Source organism: Lates calcarifer, linkage group LG1 (genome assembly GCF_001640805.2).
Source record: "Lates calcarifer isolate ASB-BC8 linkage group LG1, TLL_Latcal_v3, whole genome shotgun sequence".
In the NCBI taxonomy this organism is placed as follows: Eukaryota; Metazoa; Chordata; class Actinopteri; family Centropomidae; genus Lates; species Lates calcarifer.
The window spans coordinates 24,794,633-24,814,856 of NC_066833.1; the positions used below are offsets into that span (position 1 = coordinate 24,794,633).

Here is a 20,224-nt window from a genome sequence, read left to right on the forward strand (position 1 = left end):
TGAAATTATCAAAATATTAATCAGTGAGGAAAAATAAGGGGTAGTCGCAGCCCTACTCAAATCATAGTTTGTATGTTAGAAAAGATGCAGAGGATAACACTTTCTGTTTCTGACCTTACTAAGATATTAAGAAAAATGTGTCTCTCAAAATCAGTGTCAGTCCCCAGTGAATAAGCCTGAAAGCCTGAAGCCTGAAGCCTGAAATCAGTTGCTCTCATCACATGTAAAGGGGACCTATCCTGCATTGGGTGGAAAATAGTTTATTTATGAAATATCTTGAACAAGACCAGCTTCTGAGATTTAACTCTACCAAATACAATACCAGTAAAAACAGAAAACCATACAGAATGACATCCACTATATTAGTAAACTGCTGCATATGATGTCAGCCCTCAGTGGCTTGGCAAAAAAAAGAAACTAGTCATATAGAAGATTAAAAAGTCTTATTTGAAATGAAAGAAGCAAAAAAAACAAAAAAAAAACAGTTCCTACTTTGAAGTGGAATGTTACATGAAGTTACAGTGATGAACCAGACAAGAGCAAAGGGTAGGTGTTTGGTGTTTTGATTGATTTTTTTCTGTATATTTGGCTGTTTTTTCTCATTTCAACTTTTATTTGTTTTTGTTTTTTTTTTTGTTAGTTGTACTTATTCCTGAATTTCAGTGACGTTTAAGTGTAAAATATCATATCTTTCTCAATCAATTTTGAGGGATCTTGCCAAAATGGTACATGTCAGAAACAAATATCAGCCAATAGATCATTAATACTGATATTAGTATCAGTTTTGAACATCTACTATCTGACAGACTCTAAAAAAATATTTAGTTAGGATAGATTCATGTGTAGATGTGACACACTCATATTAATCCATCCAAAAACAAAAAATACCTCACTTTATCATTATATCCCTTTACTTTGCAGACAGTCTTAGCACCACATTTGGCAAAATACAAAATCTAGACAGTGATGAGGGAGTCCTTCTGCATCCACTGTCAGCACACACTGTGTCCCCATCACTGTGGAGCCAGTGGGATGCCTCTAGCATCAGTGACTTGGCCTTCCTGCAGGTTCTTGACCAACTGTGCTAGCCAGCGCTTGGTGGTGGTGTCGTCCTTCAGCACCTGGGCAAAGGTGCTGTCTTTCAGCTGGTCTGGTAAACACTGACGCAGGGCTTCTCTGGCTCTGGGGGAAGGAATGCCACATGCCATAAATCAATGGGGCTCCAAATGGAGATGAAGGTTATACCTTTTTAAAAAGTCTGTAATTCTAATACCTATATCACAATTACACATACATATGGGAAAACTTATCAGATGTTATTCTTTAGAAAAAAATGGCTTCTAATGTAGGCTTATTATCATGTGAGCTGGTCTTTACTGTGATACACTCTTCTGCAGTGTGCTTTCCTGATATGCATTATTGATATTACTTCAAGGGATGCTAGCTATAATGGACTATTTCTTAACTATCATGCTGAACTATATTTGTAAACTTCTATACAACATACAAACATCCCCACAGGAAATTGATTAGCATGGCCATATGCTTTCTATGATATGTGGTGAATGTACCCGCAGAATGTTTTAGAGGAGCAGAGAGGCAGAGCTGTGGCTCTGTGCTCATTTCAAAAAATAACTCTGATTAGTCACTGAAGCAAATAACAAGGACCTGCTGACATTAAAACACAAATGCAAATATTAATGACTGAGCTGTTTACCTCCACTTTACCCAACTTATAAAAACTCTTTTTTTCTGACCACACAATGTGCTGCTATGATTACCCAAAAAGCAAATGTATGATGTGATACCTGCTGAGCTGCATCAGAGAGATCTTGACACTTTGGCAACAATTTAGTTGTTCAGTGACAGTTTGAACAATTGCCTCATTCATTAAATGTAAGGAAATCACTCCCTTGTTCGCTCATCCACTACCCCTCATAGACAACAATAGTTTTATAATATCTTTCCTAGGCCTATTAAATATTATTATGATATGAAAACCAAACCAAATATGCAGACCTGTGGAAATTCATCACCAAATTAGCAACTAATCCACTGATTATTGTCTAATTGTGTCAGTTAGTGGCTAAACATTAAGTTCCGACCACAGGCTGACAAGCCATTTAATCAAAAGTCCCCACACACTGTATTTATGGCAGGCTCATGGCTCCTCCTTGTGGCAACTACTGATGATCAAAATCCAGTTCTCTGTGTTTTCAGGCACATGAGGGACTGAGGCCTATCTTATACAAATCACACTCTGTCAAGAGCCAAAGTTAAAACACATATGCTTATACTGTATCTGATGAACATTGCTCTACCTGAGATTATCTGAGAGACGAAGGTAGCAGCGAACAACATGCTTCAGCAGACGGGCTGATGGTTCTTTCGAGAGCTGCAACACCATTTTGCCCTGCAAAGAAAAAGATGAAAAATCTATTTTTTGTAATTGATACCAACTGTCACACTATTGTGAGACTGGGAAGGTAAATTCAAATCAAATTCAGATGTTTCTCAATCAACACTTACAAGAATCATGGCCACATGGGAGAAACGTTCATAAGTCTGACAGATGTAGGCCAGCCCTGTGTCATCCAACAGAATCTTCTGTAGTATGAAAGTAGCAACCTGCCAAAAAAAAAGCAGTGAATAATTGTGAGTTATACAATCCTGCCAGGTACTAACAAACTGATATAAATATAATACTTCCTTTTCGATGAATTAAGAGTTAGTTACAGTTTAACTGTAACTATATTTGTGCTCATGAATTTCAATGAAAAGCAGCAGGTTAGGAGAAATGATTGGTATTAAAGCTGGTCTTCTTTTTTCAAAGAGGAAACTGACTGAGTTGTTAAACAGTGTAAAACAATTTAGCTAATAGACGTATTGGAAAAGATGGTGGAAATGTTGTGGAAGGAGAAATGTTTTTAACTAATGTACCAAAATTCAACACTTAAGTTACACGTATGTCTGTTAGAGGAGTGTTTGAAAAGCAGGTGTAATGTAATGTATAAGTACCGTCTTGGAGAGTTCACTGCCAGATTCCATGATACGGAGACATAGTGGGATGATTTCAGTGGTAAGAAGGAAGTTAATTACTTCTTGTTCATCTGTTTTGACCAAGGCACCTGCAGAAATTACAAAAAGACATCTAGTTGAGACACCATTTTTGTAAGTAGCGTCATTCAAGAAATAAAAAATCTAAGCAGGAATACCCAAGAGTTTACCTATGACTCCAAGGCTGGTGAGTCGAAGGTACTCAAATGGCCGTGTTTTGCTCACAGTGTGCAGAAAAGGGTAAAGAAAAAGAGGGATGTGAGCAGCAAGAAAAGCCGACCTGGTGAGAAACAAAGATTTAAAAGCACTTTAATCAATGTGACTTAACTTAGATGACACAGTATATATCAAACAGAAGATTCATGATTACTTTCATAGCTTTGTGCCAAACATTCTTGCCAGTGACTATTTGCCAGTGACTCTCAACGATAAATGAATCAATTGCCCGACTAGTTCAGAGCCAATTGTATGCGATGTAGTGGAAGAAAATTCCTCTGTCCTGAACTGTAAGTAACTAAATCTGTCTGGAGCTTTACATTATTAAGGTCTCTGAAGGCAGTCTGATATTAATAACAAAAAAGAAACAAGTCATTTACAAAAACCTGTACTGATCTCCTCATTACCGTGTCTCCGGGTGTGAGGCGACACACTGCAGAAGTGCCAGGGCGTTGCACACTCTGTTAGACTGGTGAGCTGTAAGTGTCGGTGGATTTATAGATGGATAGATGTTCACTATCTCCTAATTAAAAAAAATATATATCAGATAAGGAAAGAAATCAGTTAAAGCGATGATCATGGCCACACACAAATAGTAACCAAAGACATTACACAGTTATGGATGGGACATGGGCCATACCTGCAGCAGAGCAGCAATGGTGCCACAAGAATGCCAGAGCATTGGTGCAAGGTCTGGCACAGATTCTCGTTTCTTACTTAGTTCCAGCAAGGCATTTTCTCTGGTTTCTGGACTGGACAATTCATTGATCCACTGGTAGATCTTCTCTCGATCCACCTGGGCCAGAGCTGTGACATTAGTTACAGCCTGCAAGAAAAAGGGTAAATAATCAACAGATGCAATCATCAGCACCATCCAACTATACCTTTTATATTGACATGATGGTATGAGAAAAGATACTATCTGCAACTCAAATACACATATTGTAACATGTATCACACATTTTGTGAAATCACCACTAGAGCCACAATATGGCATCACATAACCTGAATCAGGCATTTAGAAACACAATGTCTGATTTTAAGGCAGCAAACAGGCTTTATCCCCGTGTTAATGGTAGTTTCACATTGGTAATCTTACTGCTCTAAATATGATTATTATAAAAATTGTGGCCCAGCTATTACAATCTATATAGGCAAACACTTATCATTTGATCTAAGCTCTGGTGCAAATCCCTTAGTTTCAAAAGGCAGAGAATATGTCTCGATGAATTTGGAAATATGACAAAATTCATACACAAGAGTTAAGAGACTTCGATTAAAAGTTGGAATATGATATAGAATAAAATAACAACATGTGATACTGTCATAAGCTGTTAAATAAAGTACTTTTAACAGCCTTTGATCAATTTAAGAAGAAACAAAGGAGAAAATTGTATATTAAGATGGTTGGTACAGCAACAACACCGGTGTACAGTTAGGCCGATTTTAGATACTCACTGCTCCCGTCGCCAGCATTATCTGAACCTCTGACTGGTCGCAAGGTGTAGTTAAAGTTATTGTATCACCTGAAGTCTGGCGTAGTGGCTAACTAATGCGATGTAATTAAATAAATTTGGCTAACTAACACACAATACGGACAGCTAGCCCAAGCTAGCTGCTAAATGTCTTGACAAATGGAATCCAGTACGCGCGTACGTCAACAATTCAAACAGCTTCAACTTCATTGAGATAACAGAATGACAAAACGCTAATATTTGCATTTACATTTATCATTAACACCCCCGTGAGCTCAAAACTCAAAGATACTGATCAAATAACATAACGTGGTAACGAATTTTAATCGCCAATGGAGGCAACCTCAATACAAATACTCAAGTTATCGCGAGAGGAAGATGAGACGTACTCTCGGTTTTCATTTCCGTTGTAAATTTTCACATTCCCGCCATCATCGCGCAGTGCTGCGAAGCGTCGTGTGCGGGTCCGGTGTCAACAACACACGTACAGGGGAGCAGGTGAATGCCGGCAAAACAAACTTTCTGCCCTCGGAGGACCTACGAAAACGATACTGTGATTTAAAAGTTTCAAGACGAGCGCATATCACCGACAGGTAAAGAAGTAAGACGGTGTAATCAAACTGTGATACTGTTTCATCACCAAATTACAATCAGGCAAATTAGCCAGTTAGCTAGCTCCCGCTAGCCTGCTAGCAGACTTGCTAATGTCGGCCTCCTCCATCCATTCAGCGCCTGGAGAGGAGTGGACGACATTACCTGCATCCCACACATCTAGCTTGGCTGTAGTGTCACCGTGTCCTGTGATTTTGCGGGTTTTGCACATTTTTGTGACTTCAACTGTCTTGTCAGAACAACGTTTACCCCGCTAGAACTAATAAACGCTGGTCTCAATGTGCACCTTCGCTCGTCTTTACCGCCGCGATACAGATTGGGTACTGGGCTAGTTTCACGGCTAATGCAAACACAAGCTACATTGGCTGTTGTGGGACCGTTAGCCAGGTAACATAAGCAGTGTTAGTTTCCTCACTTTCTGAAACATCTGCCCCTGTTTTTCAGAATTGTGCTGCGGGAGTATTGTCTATTTTATTACGAGCCGTGTTCCATTAGGTGTTGTGTTACGTTGCTTTAGGTTGACTTGGAGTTTGTTGTGACTTTCCACAAGCGCTCGGTAGTAAAGCTTGGCCAGCGTGGGCTACCTACTTATGTTTCTTGTTTTTGTTTTTATTTTTTCAGGTGAATAATATAAACTTTGAAATGGCGTGCAACAGCTCTGTTACCGTTAATGCTAGCAAATAGCAGGTGTTGGCGTATTTTTAATAATCCGAGTAATATCGGTGCTAATGATTGCTCTTTATTCATTATGCTTTATCATTAAGCTCATTAGCCTGTTTTAATGCCAGCTGTCTATGGAGCAATGAGCATTCCTGCCTGATTGTAGTAACTGAATTAAACCGTTTAGTAAGATGTTTGCGAGTGTAGTAGTTTTCAAACACACTGACATGGTCAAAGCATACAAATTGTAACCCACTCTATGTATGTAGGACATTGCTGTGGTTGTATTGATACAGTTTCTCCTCCAATTTCTCCTCTTCAGGATTTGCTTGATCACAAGTCCTAGCCTCCAAAGTGCACCAACTGGATAGTAAGCCATGGCAACCATTGTGCCCAAACTCTCCAGCGGTGGTGCTATTAAGATCCGCTTTACAAGCATGGACCTTGGCACCACCAGATGGAAAGAAGGAACTTTTGAGATTCTGGAAAAGGACAACAAAGTCAGCCTCTGTCTAAGGTTCAACTGTGGTGGAGCTTCCAAAACTTTCCAGGTATTGATCAGTTTGTGTGTGGAAGTCTTGGTTTGTACTTACTCAGTCATGGGTGGAACTGCTAAGACATTGCTTTGGATTTTGAGGCTGTAGCTCTCTGCACCTTTCCACTGTAATATTATGAAACTCATCAGTCACATTTTTTTAATCTTCAGTCTCATCCATAGGAATGTGATCACAGCAGTCATTTAGCCTTTTTCCCCTCAGTATCTAAAAATCTGAAGTAAAATCAGGAGTTTTGTTTTGATTGCTGGGTCTTGGTATTGTGCATGCTGGCTCATTAATGTCATTAGTAACACATGCACCTCTGAAAAGACCTATGGTGACCGCACTGGATGTGAACTTAAAGACTATTCAAACTATTCTAAACTATTCAGGAGCGCTAGTCTGTTGTAAGTCACTCATTGCCAACTATAATGATACAAAACGATGATGATGTAAGTCCTATAAAATGAAATAACTAGTTTGCTTTTAGCAGATTTTTTGTTTTTCGTGAATGGGAGCCAGTCATTGAACTACAGTAGAAATTCAGACCATGTGAAAGGATTGAAACAAAAGCTATTTATTTATTTATTAATACTATGAAACTACTGAGCAATCAGATGGATAGTGCAGAGGTGGAGTCTGCTGCTTCTGGAGTGGTTTGATATGTTTCTGTGGGCACCCTGACAGTCACCACCTTTTGTGTCTATAGAGTGTGAGAGTTTAAGGACAGGACAGGACAGTGTAAAAATGATTAAATAGATAGTTTAAATCCAAGCAAAGTAATTTAACCATGTTACTAATTGGTTAAAATTTAGCAGTTCTAAGTATTTATAGGAAAAAAATAATTACAAAAATCCAGTTGTAAAATGAAATTAATTTTGACTCTCATGAATTGTTTTCTTGTCCTCAGCTGAACCAGAACGTAAAGAACTTTACCCAGAATCTAAATCGAATCATGCTGACTTTGAAGGACAACAGTGTAATCACCTTGGATAAGATGCCCCAATCTTTGGTTCAGAAGACTAAAGAATACCTGGAAAAGTTGAAGCAAGGAAAGCCAAGTAAGTATACGACTGCTCATTTTAAGTAATTTGTTCATGGTTCACAGCAAGATAATGGTAAAACCAAAAGAATGTGATTCATATTTGTGATGTATACAGTCATGTTGATTAGCTTGTTCACTAATAATTGTGCAGAGTATGAAGGCATTATTTTTAGTTACTTTTAGTTGTATTTCTCAAGTTAATGTTGAGCTGATACATATTTGTGTTTGGTTAACATCAATACATTCCAAACAAACATCTTTTAAGTTCCAACAGATGATGGTCACAAGTCTTCAGCCACTGCCAAATATTAGGATGTTAAGCATTGTCTCCAGTGTTTTGTGTTCATTTGAAACGAAAATGGTTAGTTAATTAAACAGACCTTTGATAAACAATGGGCAGAGTAAAAGGAAACACACAAGTAGTTATCACCCTGCATTTTATTCTGATTCATTTCCACAGTGTCCTGTGTTTTTTGATGTCGCTACTTCCAGTTTTTATGTAATTTCTTTCTCTTGCACCAGTTTTTTAAAACAAGTCTTGAATTTAAACTGTAAAAATTATGATAGATCTTGACCATATGCTGAAATGGTTACAGCTTATGAATTGACTCTGATTGTGATTTCCTTCATTCCTGCTGACTTCTGAGATAGGGTTGTCTCATCACAACTGTAGCAGGATATTTTAATAAAACTCTGATTCTACCAGTATCCTGCAGGACCTACTTCATGTTCAGGGACAGCAGGCCACTACTTACAAGCACAAATAAATGATAGTAGTAATATATAGGATGGTTTTTAAAAATCACTTATATTACAATATCCTACACCATTTGGCAAACATTATTGGTCGTCAATTCAGTCAAAACATTGCATCAAAAATATTTTAAAAACAACAGTTCAAAGATATCATATTTTTTTTAATTTTGCAGTCTTAAAATCATCCCATGGAAGTGCAAACTTCAGTGTGCTTGGGAACCGCTCTGTGAAAAATGACACCAATCCGTCAGGGGAGAGACAGGTGAGCTACAACTCAAAACTACATTTTTATCCTGAATATATTTAGACAAACTTATGTTTGACTCCTCCGAACCTCCTCCAGACAACACCAAGGCGGCAGAGTGCAGAGGGCCGGGACGACACAACACCACGGAAGCCTTTGGGCAGTCCGAGCAGAGCAGCATCCACTCCCACTCGCACTGGACTCTCTGAGAACAGGTGTGTTGTTGTAGTTGCTATTTGAGGTATTTCTCATCAATAGTCTAATCATTTTTATTCAGAACTTGAGGCGATAATGCTTGGCACAGGACTCTATTTGATGTTTATCATTTTTATTTATCAAATATATCTAATTGAAGGCAGTCCTTTTTAAAATGCTAGGCGATATAGCATGAAGAGTTTTCAATACAGTCAGAATTTAATGTTGGATGAGCAAGCTCAAGCCCATGACATGTGTCTTTTGATGTTGTGAAACAAGTGAGTTAATTTCTTTCCTCTTGCCTGAGACTGTCCTCCTTAAATGTTATTGTTGTTTGACCAGGTACCTTTTGCACTATGACATTACAAACCCAACAGAATTTCCCAATTTAGGAATGGTCAATTCAGGCTGGTGACAGTAAATTGTTCTCGCTTCTATTTTTCAGGAGTGAAAAGAGAAAGAGGCTCCTTAATTCTGAAAGCGATCTGACTGAGGACTACCCTAAGGAAAATGACTCTTCAAGGTAAAAGCAACACATTTCACGGCCCAGGCATTTTTGTGGTGATTGACCCTACTAATGCAACCTTTTGTCAAAACCCTTAATAATATGTGTCTCACTCAATGGACGACAAAGCAGCTGACATTCAGCTGACTTTCTCTCTGAATGATCATTTTACAAGAAAATATACCCAAAACCACATCACAGTCGCTGTCCTTAACTTGTGCGCCTGGTGATTTTGTCAGATGACATTGCTAAAATCAGGATTTTAACAGTGCAGAGCAGCACTGTGGAAACAGCTTGAAAGTGACTGCTGGTTAACACTTAGTTTTAATGGGTCGCATTTCAGTCACTATTTTATAGTTGTTCCATTGTCACAACAGAAACAGAAAAACATGTAAATGACAACAGCTTTGTTGGGTATTTAGCTGTGTGAAAACGCTATATTTGAGCATGGAAAGTAGGAGAGAGGTAAACAGACAAAGGACTGAAACCTGCGGCCACTAGGCAGGACGCAAATATGAGGTGGTGCTTTCATGAATATGCTAATTAGCAAACTCCATCATCACAATCATCTTAAAAGCTGCTTTCACATGTTCACTGCAGCCCTGAAAATTTCTGGACATTACATGGTGGTGCTGTATGTATGAACTCAGGGTTCATGTACAAGCATGTCTGAACCAGTCGCACCGTGCATTGACTGGACTTTATCCTGCTAGCTCCCCAGTATAAAGTAAGGAAGAATGTAATGTCCAATTGAACCCGTGTGTGAATAGAGCAGGTACTTGTCCAGAGAATTAACAATGAGCGAGTGGGCATGTTAATGACTCCAATGCTGGTCTCCTGCACGCTCTTCCTGCAGGTGCTACCCCTTGCCTAAACCAAACAGAATATTTCCAATAGGTGAGAACACGTCCAACATGGACAGTCTCTAACTGTGTCCTGTATGTGAGAAAGGAGAACACCGGAGAATGTCCAGACCTGATTTTCCAGGGTTCATATGTGAAAATTGTGCCATTCAAGCAGGCTTTAGCTGCTTTCCATTGAAAGTAGTTGGTTACAGTGGTTCCACAAGTTCTTAACTACGCCCTTAATTTCACACAGCGACCATCCATATATTATATTTTGACCTAGTCTTTTTTTTTTCTTTAACTGGTATCATATACATGAGTAATTGCTGTCACTGGCAAAACTATACTTGTTGAGAAATGTGCAGAGAAGAAGTTTGTTTTGTCTTGGGTTTAGATAACATGAAAAATATTCATTCATTTTCTTAGCAACAACAAGGCCACTTCAGACCCATCTAGGAAGTTTCTTCTGAGCTGCAAAGAGAAGCTGAAGCAGACAGAAGAGAACAGGAGCTCAGGTAATCAAAGTTGTCCGCAGTTCAGCAGCAATGCCATCTACTGAATATAAGGCAGATTATGTCTTAAATTACTTGTGTGTTACTTTTGTAACTACAGTAACCAAAATGTGTCACCACACTTTTCCCCTTATGCAGTTCCACTGGGTTCAACTCCTCTTCAGCCATCATCATTCTACGGCAGCCGATCTGTGACTAAAGACTACAGCCAGAACCACTCTTTTCTGGATAGGTACATTTCTTTAGTGTTCTGCTAAAATGCCAAAGCTATCAGAGTTAAAATGTGAAATACAGGGGTCAGCAAATCGTTGTTAAGCCAGTCACTGACGCATCATCTACTCTAAAATCCCCTCAGACCATCCAGTACATCACAGACCACCACAGCCAAGAGAAGCCTCATGCTGCCCAACCACTCCACTCCCTTCAAGAAGGTACGCCCCTCTCTGGACTACGGTGGCTGGAACAAGCAGAGGCCCTCCACTCAAGCACAGCCTCAGCCCCCACTGCAAGGGTAAGAGTGAGCCAGATGGGCTCCATTTAATGTGGATAGAGAATGGGTTGCATGCACTGTGAATGTCATTAAACCAAACTTTGCAGTAGCTAAGAAGCTGTCCTGGCTATTGCAACAATGTTACTTGATTTCTTGGATTTATGTTTGCACTGTTGGATAATGACACTGAAACTTTTTTATAACATTATGAAAACCAGTTATATGTTCTCAAAGTGAATTTTAGAAGACAACATGGTTTTATGTGGACTCTTTAAGACTCTGGAGTGCCATTTAATTTGCAGTTTTTTCAACTTGTATATTGCAGTTTTTCCAACCTGGGCAACACTTGCTACATGAATGCCATCCTGCAGTCTCTCTTCAGCCTGCCTTCCTTCTCTAATGACATGCTGAGGCAGAGCATTCCGTGGAAGAAGGTGCCCATCAATGCACTACTCAGGTACTACATCAAGCTCATTCACATCATCAGACAGCTGTAGATTGTGTATGTACAAAATCATTCATGTGCATTGCTAGTTTACCCCCTTTTCAAAACCTGTGAGAAGTTTTCAGTTTATTCTACGTGGTATCTACTCTCCCTGCAGGCGTTTTGCTCACCTCATGGTCAAGAAAGACGTGGGCTGTCCAGAGACAAAAAAGGACCTTTTGCGGAAAGTGAAGAGCGCAATCTCCACCACAGCTGAGCGCTTCTCTGGAAACATGCAAAATGTAAGATCTCCCAGTTATAGTGTACTGGTATTAAAATTTTGTGTAGTTGTTGCTCTAAAGTCTTAAGTATGTACAATTACTATATAAGAAAACCCTAAGTACTTAACTCTTCTTAGATTTATTTATTGTGCTAAATTAAGCCCCTGTTTGTCACAATGTTTATCAGGATGCTCATGAGTTCTTGAGCCAGTGTTTGGACCAGTTGAAGGACGATGTGGAGAAAATGAACAAGAGCTGGACAAATGAAGCTGTAGCCTCCTCCTCGTCCTCAGCAGTGTGTGAGAACGGCCAGGAGGCAATGTCATCGTCAGTCAAGGCGGAGCCTGGTGAAGAGGTGGACACCACTCGCATCTATACCTGCCCTGTGGCAGTTAACATGGAGTTTGAGGTGCAGCACACCATTACCTGCAAAGGGTGAGGCCTGTCTCCTGCTTGATCATCAGGATTTATCCGTGCTATGTATCTTTGTAATAACTTTGCCAAAACTGTTGGTGGCACTGGAGAGAATAATGTGTTATACTTTTATGTTGTTTTGCAGCTGTGGCGAGGTGGTGACCAAACGAGAGCAGTTCAATGACTTGTCAATTGATCTACCACGAAGGAAGAAAACCCTCCCGCTTCGATCCATCCAAGATTCTCTGGATCTCTTTTTCAGGGTGAGTCTTTTGCATTAACAGGTTAAAGTTCTGAACAATTTCTCTGAAAGATTGATCTAAAGAAATAGAAATATTTTTTTCCTTTTGCAGATGGAGGAAATTGAGTACTCCTGTGAAAAGTGCAATGGAAAAGCAGCAACTGTTACACATAAATTCAGCAAATTGCCCAGGTATCCACTCACATGATGTTAAATGTAGACAAGTACGTTTTAGAGTTAAACTGAAACATAAGCATCTGTTGATAAACCTGTAGTGTAACAGCAAGCATTTAAAAAGTAAGTGTTGTCTGATGACACTTTTCTCCTCACAGAGTGCTCATCCTCCACCTCAAACGGTACAGCTTTAATGCTCAGCTGTCTCTGAACAGCAAGCTGGGCCAGCAGGTGGTGATTCCCCGATACCTGACCCTACTGTCCCACTGCACTGAATCCACAAGGCCCCCTGTCAGTCTTGGATGGAGCTCTCAAGCCTCCATGTAAGACACAAATGCATTAAAAAAATATGAGTATATGGGTAATTACATCCTGAGCTATTTAGTGAATGAGCTGCGTTTAAGTAAAAACTGGGCAGTTGACCTGAATGCATGAAATTCAGCTCCATTGGCTGAGAGATGATAGTTAATTAACTTGAAGCAAATAATCAGGTGTCTTTGTTTTTCTCCAAGATCCAGAACACTCAAAACCTCCCAGTCAGTCAACTCTTCCACTGCACCTCTCCGGTAAGTCCTGGTGATTCTGCAAGACTTTCAAATAATAATTTCAGACAGAAAGTACTGCTGTTTACATTAACCACAACTCACATTTTTTCATGAATTATGTGCATAACCTGTGACATACTGAATGACTAATAAAAGGACTTAAAAGTGTGGCAGACTTGATTTCTGGTTTTAGTGTATGAATTTAATCCCTGAACATATGGTTGTGTGTGTGTAGAAGGATTGGAGGGAAAGTAGTGAACTCCAGCTGCACCTCTATCCTCGTGGACTCTGACTGTGAAGAGGAGCCTAACCGAAGAGTGAACGCAAGCCGCAAGCGACGCCTCAGCAGCTGTCTGCCTGATGATGATGACCGACCAGAGGAGGTGAGCATTTGCGGATCTTGAAATTTATGATACAGCCTTGTTTTTTCTCTGTTGCCGTTTTGACACTGTTGATGTGTTTTCAGCGGGGGACAACACTGGATTCAGGAGACTACAGTGGCATAAATGATGACGAAATGCTGGATGCAGTGCTGGAGATGAGTCGTCAAGAAGCTGGACTCTCTGCTCCACCTCCCCTGGAGGATGAGCCAACCAGCAGCCCAGACACAGGGTTTGGAGACACAGATGCCCACGATCTGGCCTATCACACAGATCTGCTTGGACACAGACAACAAACAGCCTGCAGGTAGTCCAACATATTTAGGTTAAGACGATCAATAGATGGGGCTTCTTCAGGGGCAGTCAGTTTTGACTTTTGTCATAAGAATTGAAAGACAGCTTAAGAGATGAATTGTATGAAAGTAGGTAGCTGTGTTAGTCAGCTGTCCTGCTAGTACATGCTGTTTAAAATGGAAAAAGGCTTTTACATTCACACAAAAACTGGTTTGGTTGAAAATATAAATATATACATTTCAAGCAAGATAACAGTATTAAACTACTCTATATGGGTTTATAAGTGGAGATAATGTCACTAGTTTATCATTATGTTAACAGACTGGTGTGCGTGTTGCTCTTGTGTAGATGTGCTGGATTCCTTGGACTTGACCATGGATGAGAACAAAGAGAACCAGACTCCAGATGGTGTGCAGCAGCAGGGCGAGCTGGACTGGGTTCAGCAGTACAGTCTGGATCAGGAGAGGGAGGAACAGGAGCTGCAGCAGGCTCTGGCCCAGAGCCTTCAGGAGCATGTAAGATCAAAGGCCATATGACTTCTGCAGGGTTTTCCTTAAACAATGGCATGTCACCATCATACTGTATTTTAGAACCATAATATCATCCAAAGATTACCTGTGTCAAATATGCAGAGTTAATGTAATAATTGGAAAGACTGTTAAACACAGAGACCAAAATTGGTATCCAAATAAAAATGTTCCTTCTCTGTTCTCCTAATAAATAATATTGACCATCCAGTCTGAGTTGCTGTAACAGAATAGTAGTTCTCTTAATTATCTTCAAAATATATCTTACTCAAGTATGTACTTGGTGAGCAAGTGGACATCTGACACCAAGAGACCTGACTGGAGTGTAAATGAATAGTTGAAATTTCTTATGGCAAGTCTCAGTGATGTAATACCATGCCCCTTCTTCACCCCATACAGGAGGCCCAAGAGATGAGAGAGGATGATGATCTGAAGAGGGCCACTGAGCTGAGCTTGCAAGGTATGGACCAAAATTGTTTGCATGTTGAGCACCTGGCTGTTGAAACCCATGAGCCCAATGTCCAAGCCCAGTGTTTAGAGCACAATCACTAAACACTCGCTTAGCTGTCACTGAGCATCAATGGCTGACCAAGTACCATTGATTCTGTAGTGGTATAAGCAGCCAATGAGCAAGAAATATCTGATAGACTTTTCAGAAAATCAGTTGTCTTATAAATTGAGTTCAGTTTCTTCTCATGTTTCACGTTGTTTCCTTTTTTCCACCAACAAAAGACTCCAAACTGACAACAAACCTTATGGTGCCAACTGCAATTTTATCAGATATGTTCTCAATTAAGTGCCCAGAGCATATAAAGAGGCTGTTTAATCTGATTCACAGTGCAGTGGAACCATTAGACCTGTATCAATATCCCCTTCTTATCCAACAGAGTTTAACAACTCCCTGCCTGACCTGTTGTGCTCTGATGATGACTCTGGCAATGAGGATGTGCTGGACATGGAGTACACTGAAGCAGAGACTGAAAACCTTAAGAGGAATGCTGAGGTGCTTATCCTTCTGCCACACGTTTTTTTACTCCATTTCCATATTTCTACTGAACTTTTCTAGCTGTACTGATGATATACAGTGTGCACTGAATACACTAAACTGCTTTCATTCGTAGTAACCTGCTTGTAAATTCTCTAATCCACAGAGTGGAGACTTAGCCAACTCTTTTAGGCTCATCAGTGTTGTCAGCCACATTGGGAGCAGCTCCTCCTCTGGTGAGTTTTTGTGTGTTTGTACCTCCATCCTCCATCCTAATGTAGATGAATCCTGTCAGCATTTATGTAAACTACTGTACAGGAGTTGTTTTATAGCTACTTGTTGGCAAATAGCAAGTCAAAAGCATTAGAGGTATCACACTTGAATGTCTAGGATAGGCTTCACCAAACCAAACAGCTTTTTTATGACAAGACACCACTATGATTTTACTGTGCACGCTGGACATTGTCTATTACCAGAAAGGTCATGTGTTTTTGGGAGTAACAAGAGGAGACTGGCAGACTTATCTAAAATTGCACCATTTCAAATTTGAGGATGACAAAAGAGGTGAGAAACATTTAGAAAAGGCAATAACATAAACATGACAGGAAAATGTCACGGCAAAAGGTGGTAATACAACTAATTTGCATGCCAGCCTGCAAAAATATTATGTTTCCACTGCTCCACAGATGTGCCCCACAGTGAGAGGGGGACAGTCTTTTGGGGCTTCTATTTCAACACAACTATTGAAAAGTTAAGATGAATGTTTGGGAAACAAAAACACAATGTGTCACTCAGTTGTCCTGCTGATTGTGGTGCAACTTCACTCTGCTTCCTCTTAGTTATTGTTTATTGGCAGTTGGCAAACCAGCTTAGAGATGCATTACTGCCACCAAGTGGACTGGAGTCCATATACCATTATTCAGGGGTTCTCTGAGTCCTACAATGTTTCACTTAGGAGTGTCTACTAAGTCAAGTGCGACACCTAGTGGTATAATTCGGTACACCAATCCAGTGTTTGGCTTAGTATGAAAGTGGCTTGAACATTTTTATACTAACCCAACCCCAACACCTGCACATTAGGATGACAGAGGTGCCGCTCTTAGCCTACCTACATAACCGGTAAACGATTGAGACTGTTAAACATCATCACATCACTACCTGTCCTCACGTTTTTTTTGTTTTACTCTAGGCCACTACATCAGTGATGTGTACGACATGAAGAAGCAGTCCTGGCTGACGTATAATGATCTGGACGTGTCACGCACGCAGGAAGCAGCGGTCCAGCGAGACCGTGACCGCAGTGGATACATCTTCTTCTATATGCACAAGTGAGTTGGCAGAATTACCAGATGGGTATCACAAACAACTGGTATTTTACATCATTGCAGCATTTGTACCATAATAAAAGTGCCCTACCTCTTTGTGTTTCCCTTGTTGTTGTGTGACTGGTAAACTGTGTATGGTTGAAATGGTAAAGCCACATTAAACTATTTTGACCACAAAGTGAATACTTACACAATGCAAAAAATATTTTGTAATTTTGGTGGGCCACAGGTTTTACACTACAGCAAACACTGTATTCTTGACTAAGTTTGGTAGAGGGCACTACTTGAATTGGTCATACGATGGTCTTTAACACATTATATTGTTTGTCCTCAGGGATGTGTTTGAACAGCTGTCGGAGATGGAGAGAGCTGGAGCCAGTAGCACTTCAGAGGCAGGAAGGAACGTCCTGCAGCCCCTCTGAGCGCTACATCTTTGGACAACCATCCACACACATCCACAGCTGAACTCTGCTAGATGGAGCTCTCCTCTGAACAACTTTGAGTACTACTGATTGCCGTCCTTTTTGGTCGTCTTCAGGCACTTCTTCTCCTCTACAAATCACTAAATGCCAGGCCTCAGTTAGCACCTGTAAACGCCAACACGTGTGCTAATCTGTCAAGACTCTTTAAGATACCAGAAATGCAGTTAAAAATGTTCAGTGGATCAAAATTTGCCTCCATGTTTTTGGGGCTGAAGTTTTTCTTTGCTATGATTTTATCAAACAACTGTTTTGTAAAGGTTTTTTCTTTGTTTCTTGATACACTTCTTTAAACTTTAATGCCATTCATTCAGACTTTGGCTTAAAAGCATCTATCAAACACCAGGTGCTACTGGTGATTCGTGGATTGTATGTTTTGCAGACCCTTTATTTCCCATATTAACTAAATAAAGATATATTATATGTTGGAGTATAAGCTATTATAGACTAAAAGGGTTGTTGTATTTAGCGGGTACATTGGTGCAATATTTATGTTCTGGCACAGATTGGCCAATTCAAATCAGCTTTCTGTCAGAGTGTGTGGATGTTTTCCCAGTTTCTTTTTGTGCCTGATTTATAAGCTAATTTGTGTGTGTGGCTGTCTTCATATTTTACAGATCTAAAAAGAAATCATTGAGTTCAATAGTAACATGGCCTGTATTTACTGAGCTTTTCTCAGTAAAACCCAATTTATTCTTTTGGGGTTTTAACCTTGTGCCTCCCAAGAAAACTTTTATAAATATGTGTACAAGCTTTAATTTGAAAGTTGCACAACCTTGTTGTTTTTTCAATGTTTGTCAAACCTCAACAATGTGTAAGTCAGATTTTCTCTATAAAAAGCCAACAGATTTTTCTATTTATTACAGCCTAAGGTTGATGTATCTTAATCAACCCCTCAAGATACACCATGGCAAATAGAAGTCATTAATACTAGACCACCAGGGAAACTAGCTATAGCGTTGTGTCTTTTATTTTATAATCTTTAAGGCCAGTATACAGTACTTAATACCTTAGACCTCTGCTAACCTGTTAAACTAGTTCCTATCAGATGTGCTTGAATATAGACTAAAGCCAATGGGAGTATTTTGGTATTCCTGTTTTGGTTTTAATGCTAGACACTGGTTGTACAGCTCTTTCTTTGTTAGCACTGTAAAAACAAAATCACAGATAAGTATGCCGTGGCTAATGTGCAACATTGAACCATGGTGTCTGCTGGACTTTCTCCTCCCTCAAGAGCTACATCATATAGCATAAAACCTGAGTAGTTAAAAAAAAATCTGTATGGATCCAATATGATATTCTTGATACCCAGACCTATACAGTTAGGTTTTTAGGAAGTGTCTAGCATTATTAGCTAACTTCCTGGAACTAAGGTTTTCTGTTGCACCATGGACATATACCCGTTTATCAGAGTGGACAAAAGTTTGTTTTTTTTATGTCCGCTTAGAAATTACATTTCTGAGACGTGGCACCTTCCTGAACATCCTGTCCCACATCCAGCATAAAGAGGGTAAAATGTATTTGTGAAGTAAGAATGAACAGCTTTTTCTACCCTTCATACACAACTGACTCTTCCTAATACAGATTTTAATAAAACATTACAGTGAAAGTGCACAGACTTTTTAATTTGATTTTTAAAACTCTTAACAATTGAGTCCAGTGTTTTAGGAATATCCACAGAATCAGTAGCTGCATGTTTAACGTCCTTCAGAAAATAGCAGCAGCAAACATTGCTTGTAAATATGATGGCAAATTGTGAATGAATCATGGCAGGATAGTAAACAAAACAGTCCATCTGGTAATAGAAAAGTGTACAAGCAATATCAAGCACTGCAGTATACAGTGTTCAACTGTAAATGTTACAGGTGACAGCCATGGTCACCTATCTTGATTGAATTTCTTCATCAGAGGCTCAAGATGACTCCCTGTGAGTCTGTTGAACTCATTTAGAATGTAACTTTCCCTCTGCAACATCTGCAAGCAAATTAAAATTTGATGCATTACTCCTCTGTTAATAATCACTATTATCTAAGCAGTCATTTTGACATGTGACATTTGAATGATTCAACAGCTAAATCTTTCTCATAACTGAGAATAACCCACAGATCTCATAATTAACAGTTTCATTGGCACTGTTTACTGTAAAAATGAAAATTTCCCCATTAAAATAATGGGGAAACACCAGTATTACAAAATTAAACCAAAATTATCTGCAGAAGTGAGAAAAAAAAATGTCACTTTGTAATTTAGATAAAGAGATCTTTCAATTGTGTTTTGCACATAAGGTTCTTCATACAAACCTCAGTCCATTCTTCCTCTGTCTCATGCCTGTAGCCCAACAAGTGGCAGATACCATGTGCAGTGACAACCTAAAACGCGAGGAAAGGAACAATGAATCAATACAAGCTAGTGTCATTACTGTAGCCACAGGTTAGGAGGGACAGGTTACCTACTGTAGACAGGACAAATGTTTTTTCATTGGTAAAGTGAAAGAGATTGTCAGCCTTCAACTACTCACAGTAAGAGCACCATGCAGATCTAAGGATTCCTCCTGACACTGCTTCATTACAAACTCGACCCCCAAGAAAATGTCCCCGAGGTTCAGCTCATCCCTATTAAGAGGGCAAGGCAGCTTACCAGGTCTGATGTCCTTAAAAACACCGAGAGATTTCATGTCATATACATTTATCAAAGCCGGTGGAGGCCAATAGGTTACGCTCATATTTTGATTTGCAGATATATTTACCTCGTAGAATGGAAATGAGAGGACATCCGTGGGCACGTTTTTCTTTCTATAGATGTTATTAATTTGCTGAATCCTTTGATTATCCACGCAAATGATGCCCAGGTCAAATTTCTGGATGCCCAGTATGTGCCTCAGCGTGTTAACATCCTTGCGCAGTCTGGCGCGGCGAAGAGGCACCACCTTTTGGAGATTGCGCAGTACTACTCCCATTGTAAAACTCCACATAAAAACACGAGACAGCTATTTAAAAATATTGAGGCA

At 39.7% G+C, this 20,224-nt stretch overlaps 3 protein-coding genes across 3 annotated transcripts; 1 reads left to right on the forward strand and 2 right to left on the reverse strand.

The window, feature by feature from the left end:
• Window positions 1–244: 244 nt before the first annotated feature.
• On the reverse strand, window positions 245–5,092 carry LOC108897194 (CCR4-NOT transcription complex subunit 9). Its single transcript, XM_018696681.2, has 8 exons — window positions 4,732–5,092; window positions 3,914–4,099; window positions 3,681–3,796; window positions 3,228–3,337; window positions 3,019–3,128; window positions 2,530–2,628; window positions 2,322–2,413; window positions 245–1,182 (listed from the first exon to the last, which is right to left on the reverse strand). The coding sequence occupies exons 1-8, from the start codon at window positions 4,747–4,749 to the stop codon at window positions 1,014–1,016; spliced, it is 900 nt and encodes a 299-aa protein (XP_018552197.1). The 5' UTR covers window positions 4,750–5,092; the 3' UTR covers window positions 245–1,013.
• An 87-nt stretch (window positions 5,093–5,179) lies between these two features.
• LOC108897193 (ubiquitin carboxyl-terminal hydrolase 37) lies at window positions 5,180–18,829 on the forward strand. The gene is given in 25 exon segments (XM_018696680.2): window positions 5,180–5,341; window positions 6,343–6,571; window positions 7,467–7,617; window positions 8,531–8,619; window positions 8,701–8,816; window positions 9,242–9,319; window positions 10,573–10,661; window positions 10,797–10,890; window positions 11,014–11,169; window positions 11,474–11,605; window positions 11,751–11,874; window positions 12,041–12,288; window positions 12,413–12,530; window positions 12,621–12,700; window positions 12,841–13,005; window positions 13,195–13,248; window positions 13,463–13,610; window positions 13,694–13,885; window positions 13,887–13,914; window positions 14,250–14,416; window positions 14,828–14,888; window positions 15,316–15,431; window positions 15,580–15,649; window positions 16,603–16,741; window positions 17,073–18,829. Coding segments are annotated over 24 exon segments (2,877 nt in total). The 5' UTR covers window positions 5,180–5,341; window positions 6,343–6,397; the 3' UTR covers window positions 17,161–18,829.
• ybey (ybeY metalloendoribonuclease) lies at window positions 18,822–20,188 on the reverse strand. Its single transcript, XM_018696682.2, has 4 exons — window positions 19,964–20,188; window positions 19,736–19,867; window positions 19,518–19,586; window positions 18,822–19,191 (listed from the first exon to the last, which is right to left on the reverse strand). Exons 1-4 carry the CDS (start codon window positions 20,186–20,188, stop codon window positions 19,096–19,098), a joined length of 522 nt encoding a protein of 173 aa, XP_018552198.1. The 3' UTR covers window positions 18,822–19,095.
• Window positions 20,189–20,224: the final 36 nt, after the last annotated feature.

Bases quoted from the DNA above. Each gene is read 5' to 3' on its own strand.
- LOC108897194 (XM_018696681.2), bottom strand. The intron at 3,797-3,913 runs GTATGGCCCATG...TTTTTTAATTAG, and splicing joins CCATTGCTGCTCTGCTGCAG to GAGATAGTGAACATCTATCC. The intron at 1,183-2,321 runs GTAGAGCAATGT...TCCTTCCCCCAG, and splicing joins CGTCTCTCAGATAATCTCAG to AGCCAGAGAAGCCCTGCGTC.
- ybey (XM_018696682.2), bottom strand. From the start codon at position 20,188: ATGTGGAGTTTTACAATGGGAGTAGTACTGCGCAATCTCCAAAAGGTG. The intron at 19,587-19,735 runs GTGAGTAGTTGA...CTCGCGTTTTAG, and splicing joins ATCTGCATGGTGCTCTTACT to GTTGTCACTGCACATGGTAT. The intron at 19,192-19,517 runs GTTTGTATGAAG...ATTTGCTTGCAG, and splicing joins CAGAGGAAGAATGGACTGAG to ATGTTGCAGAGGGAAAGTTA.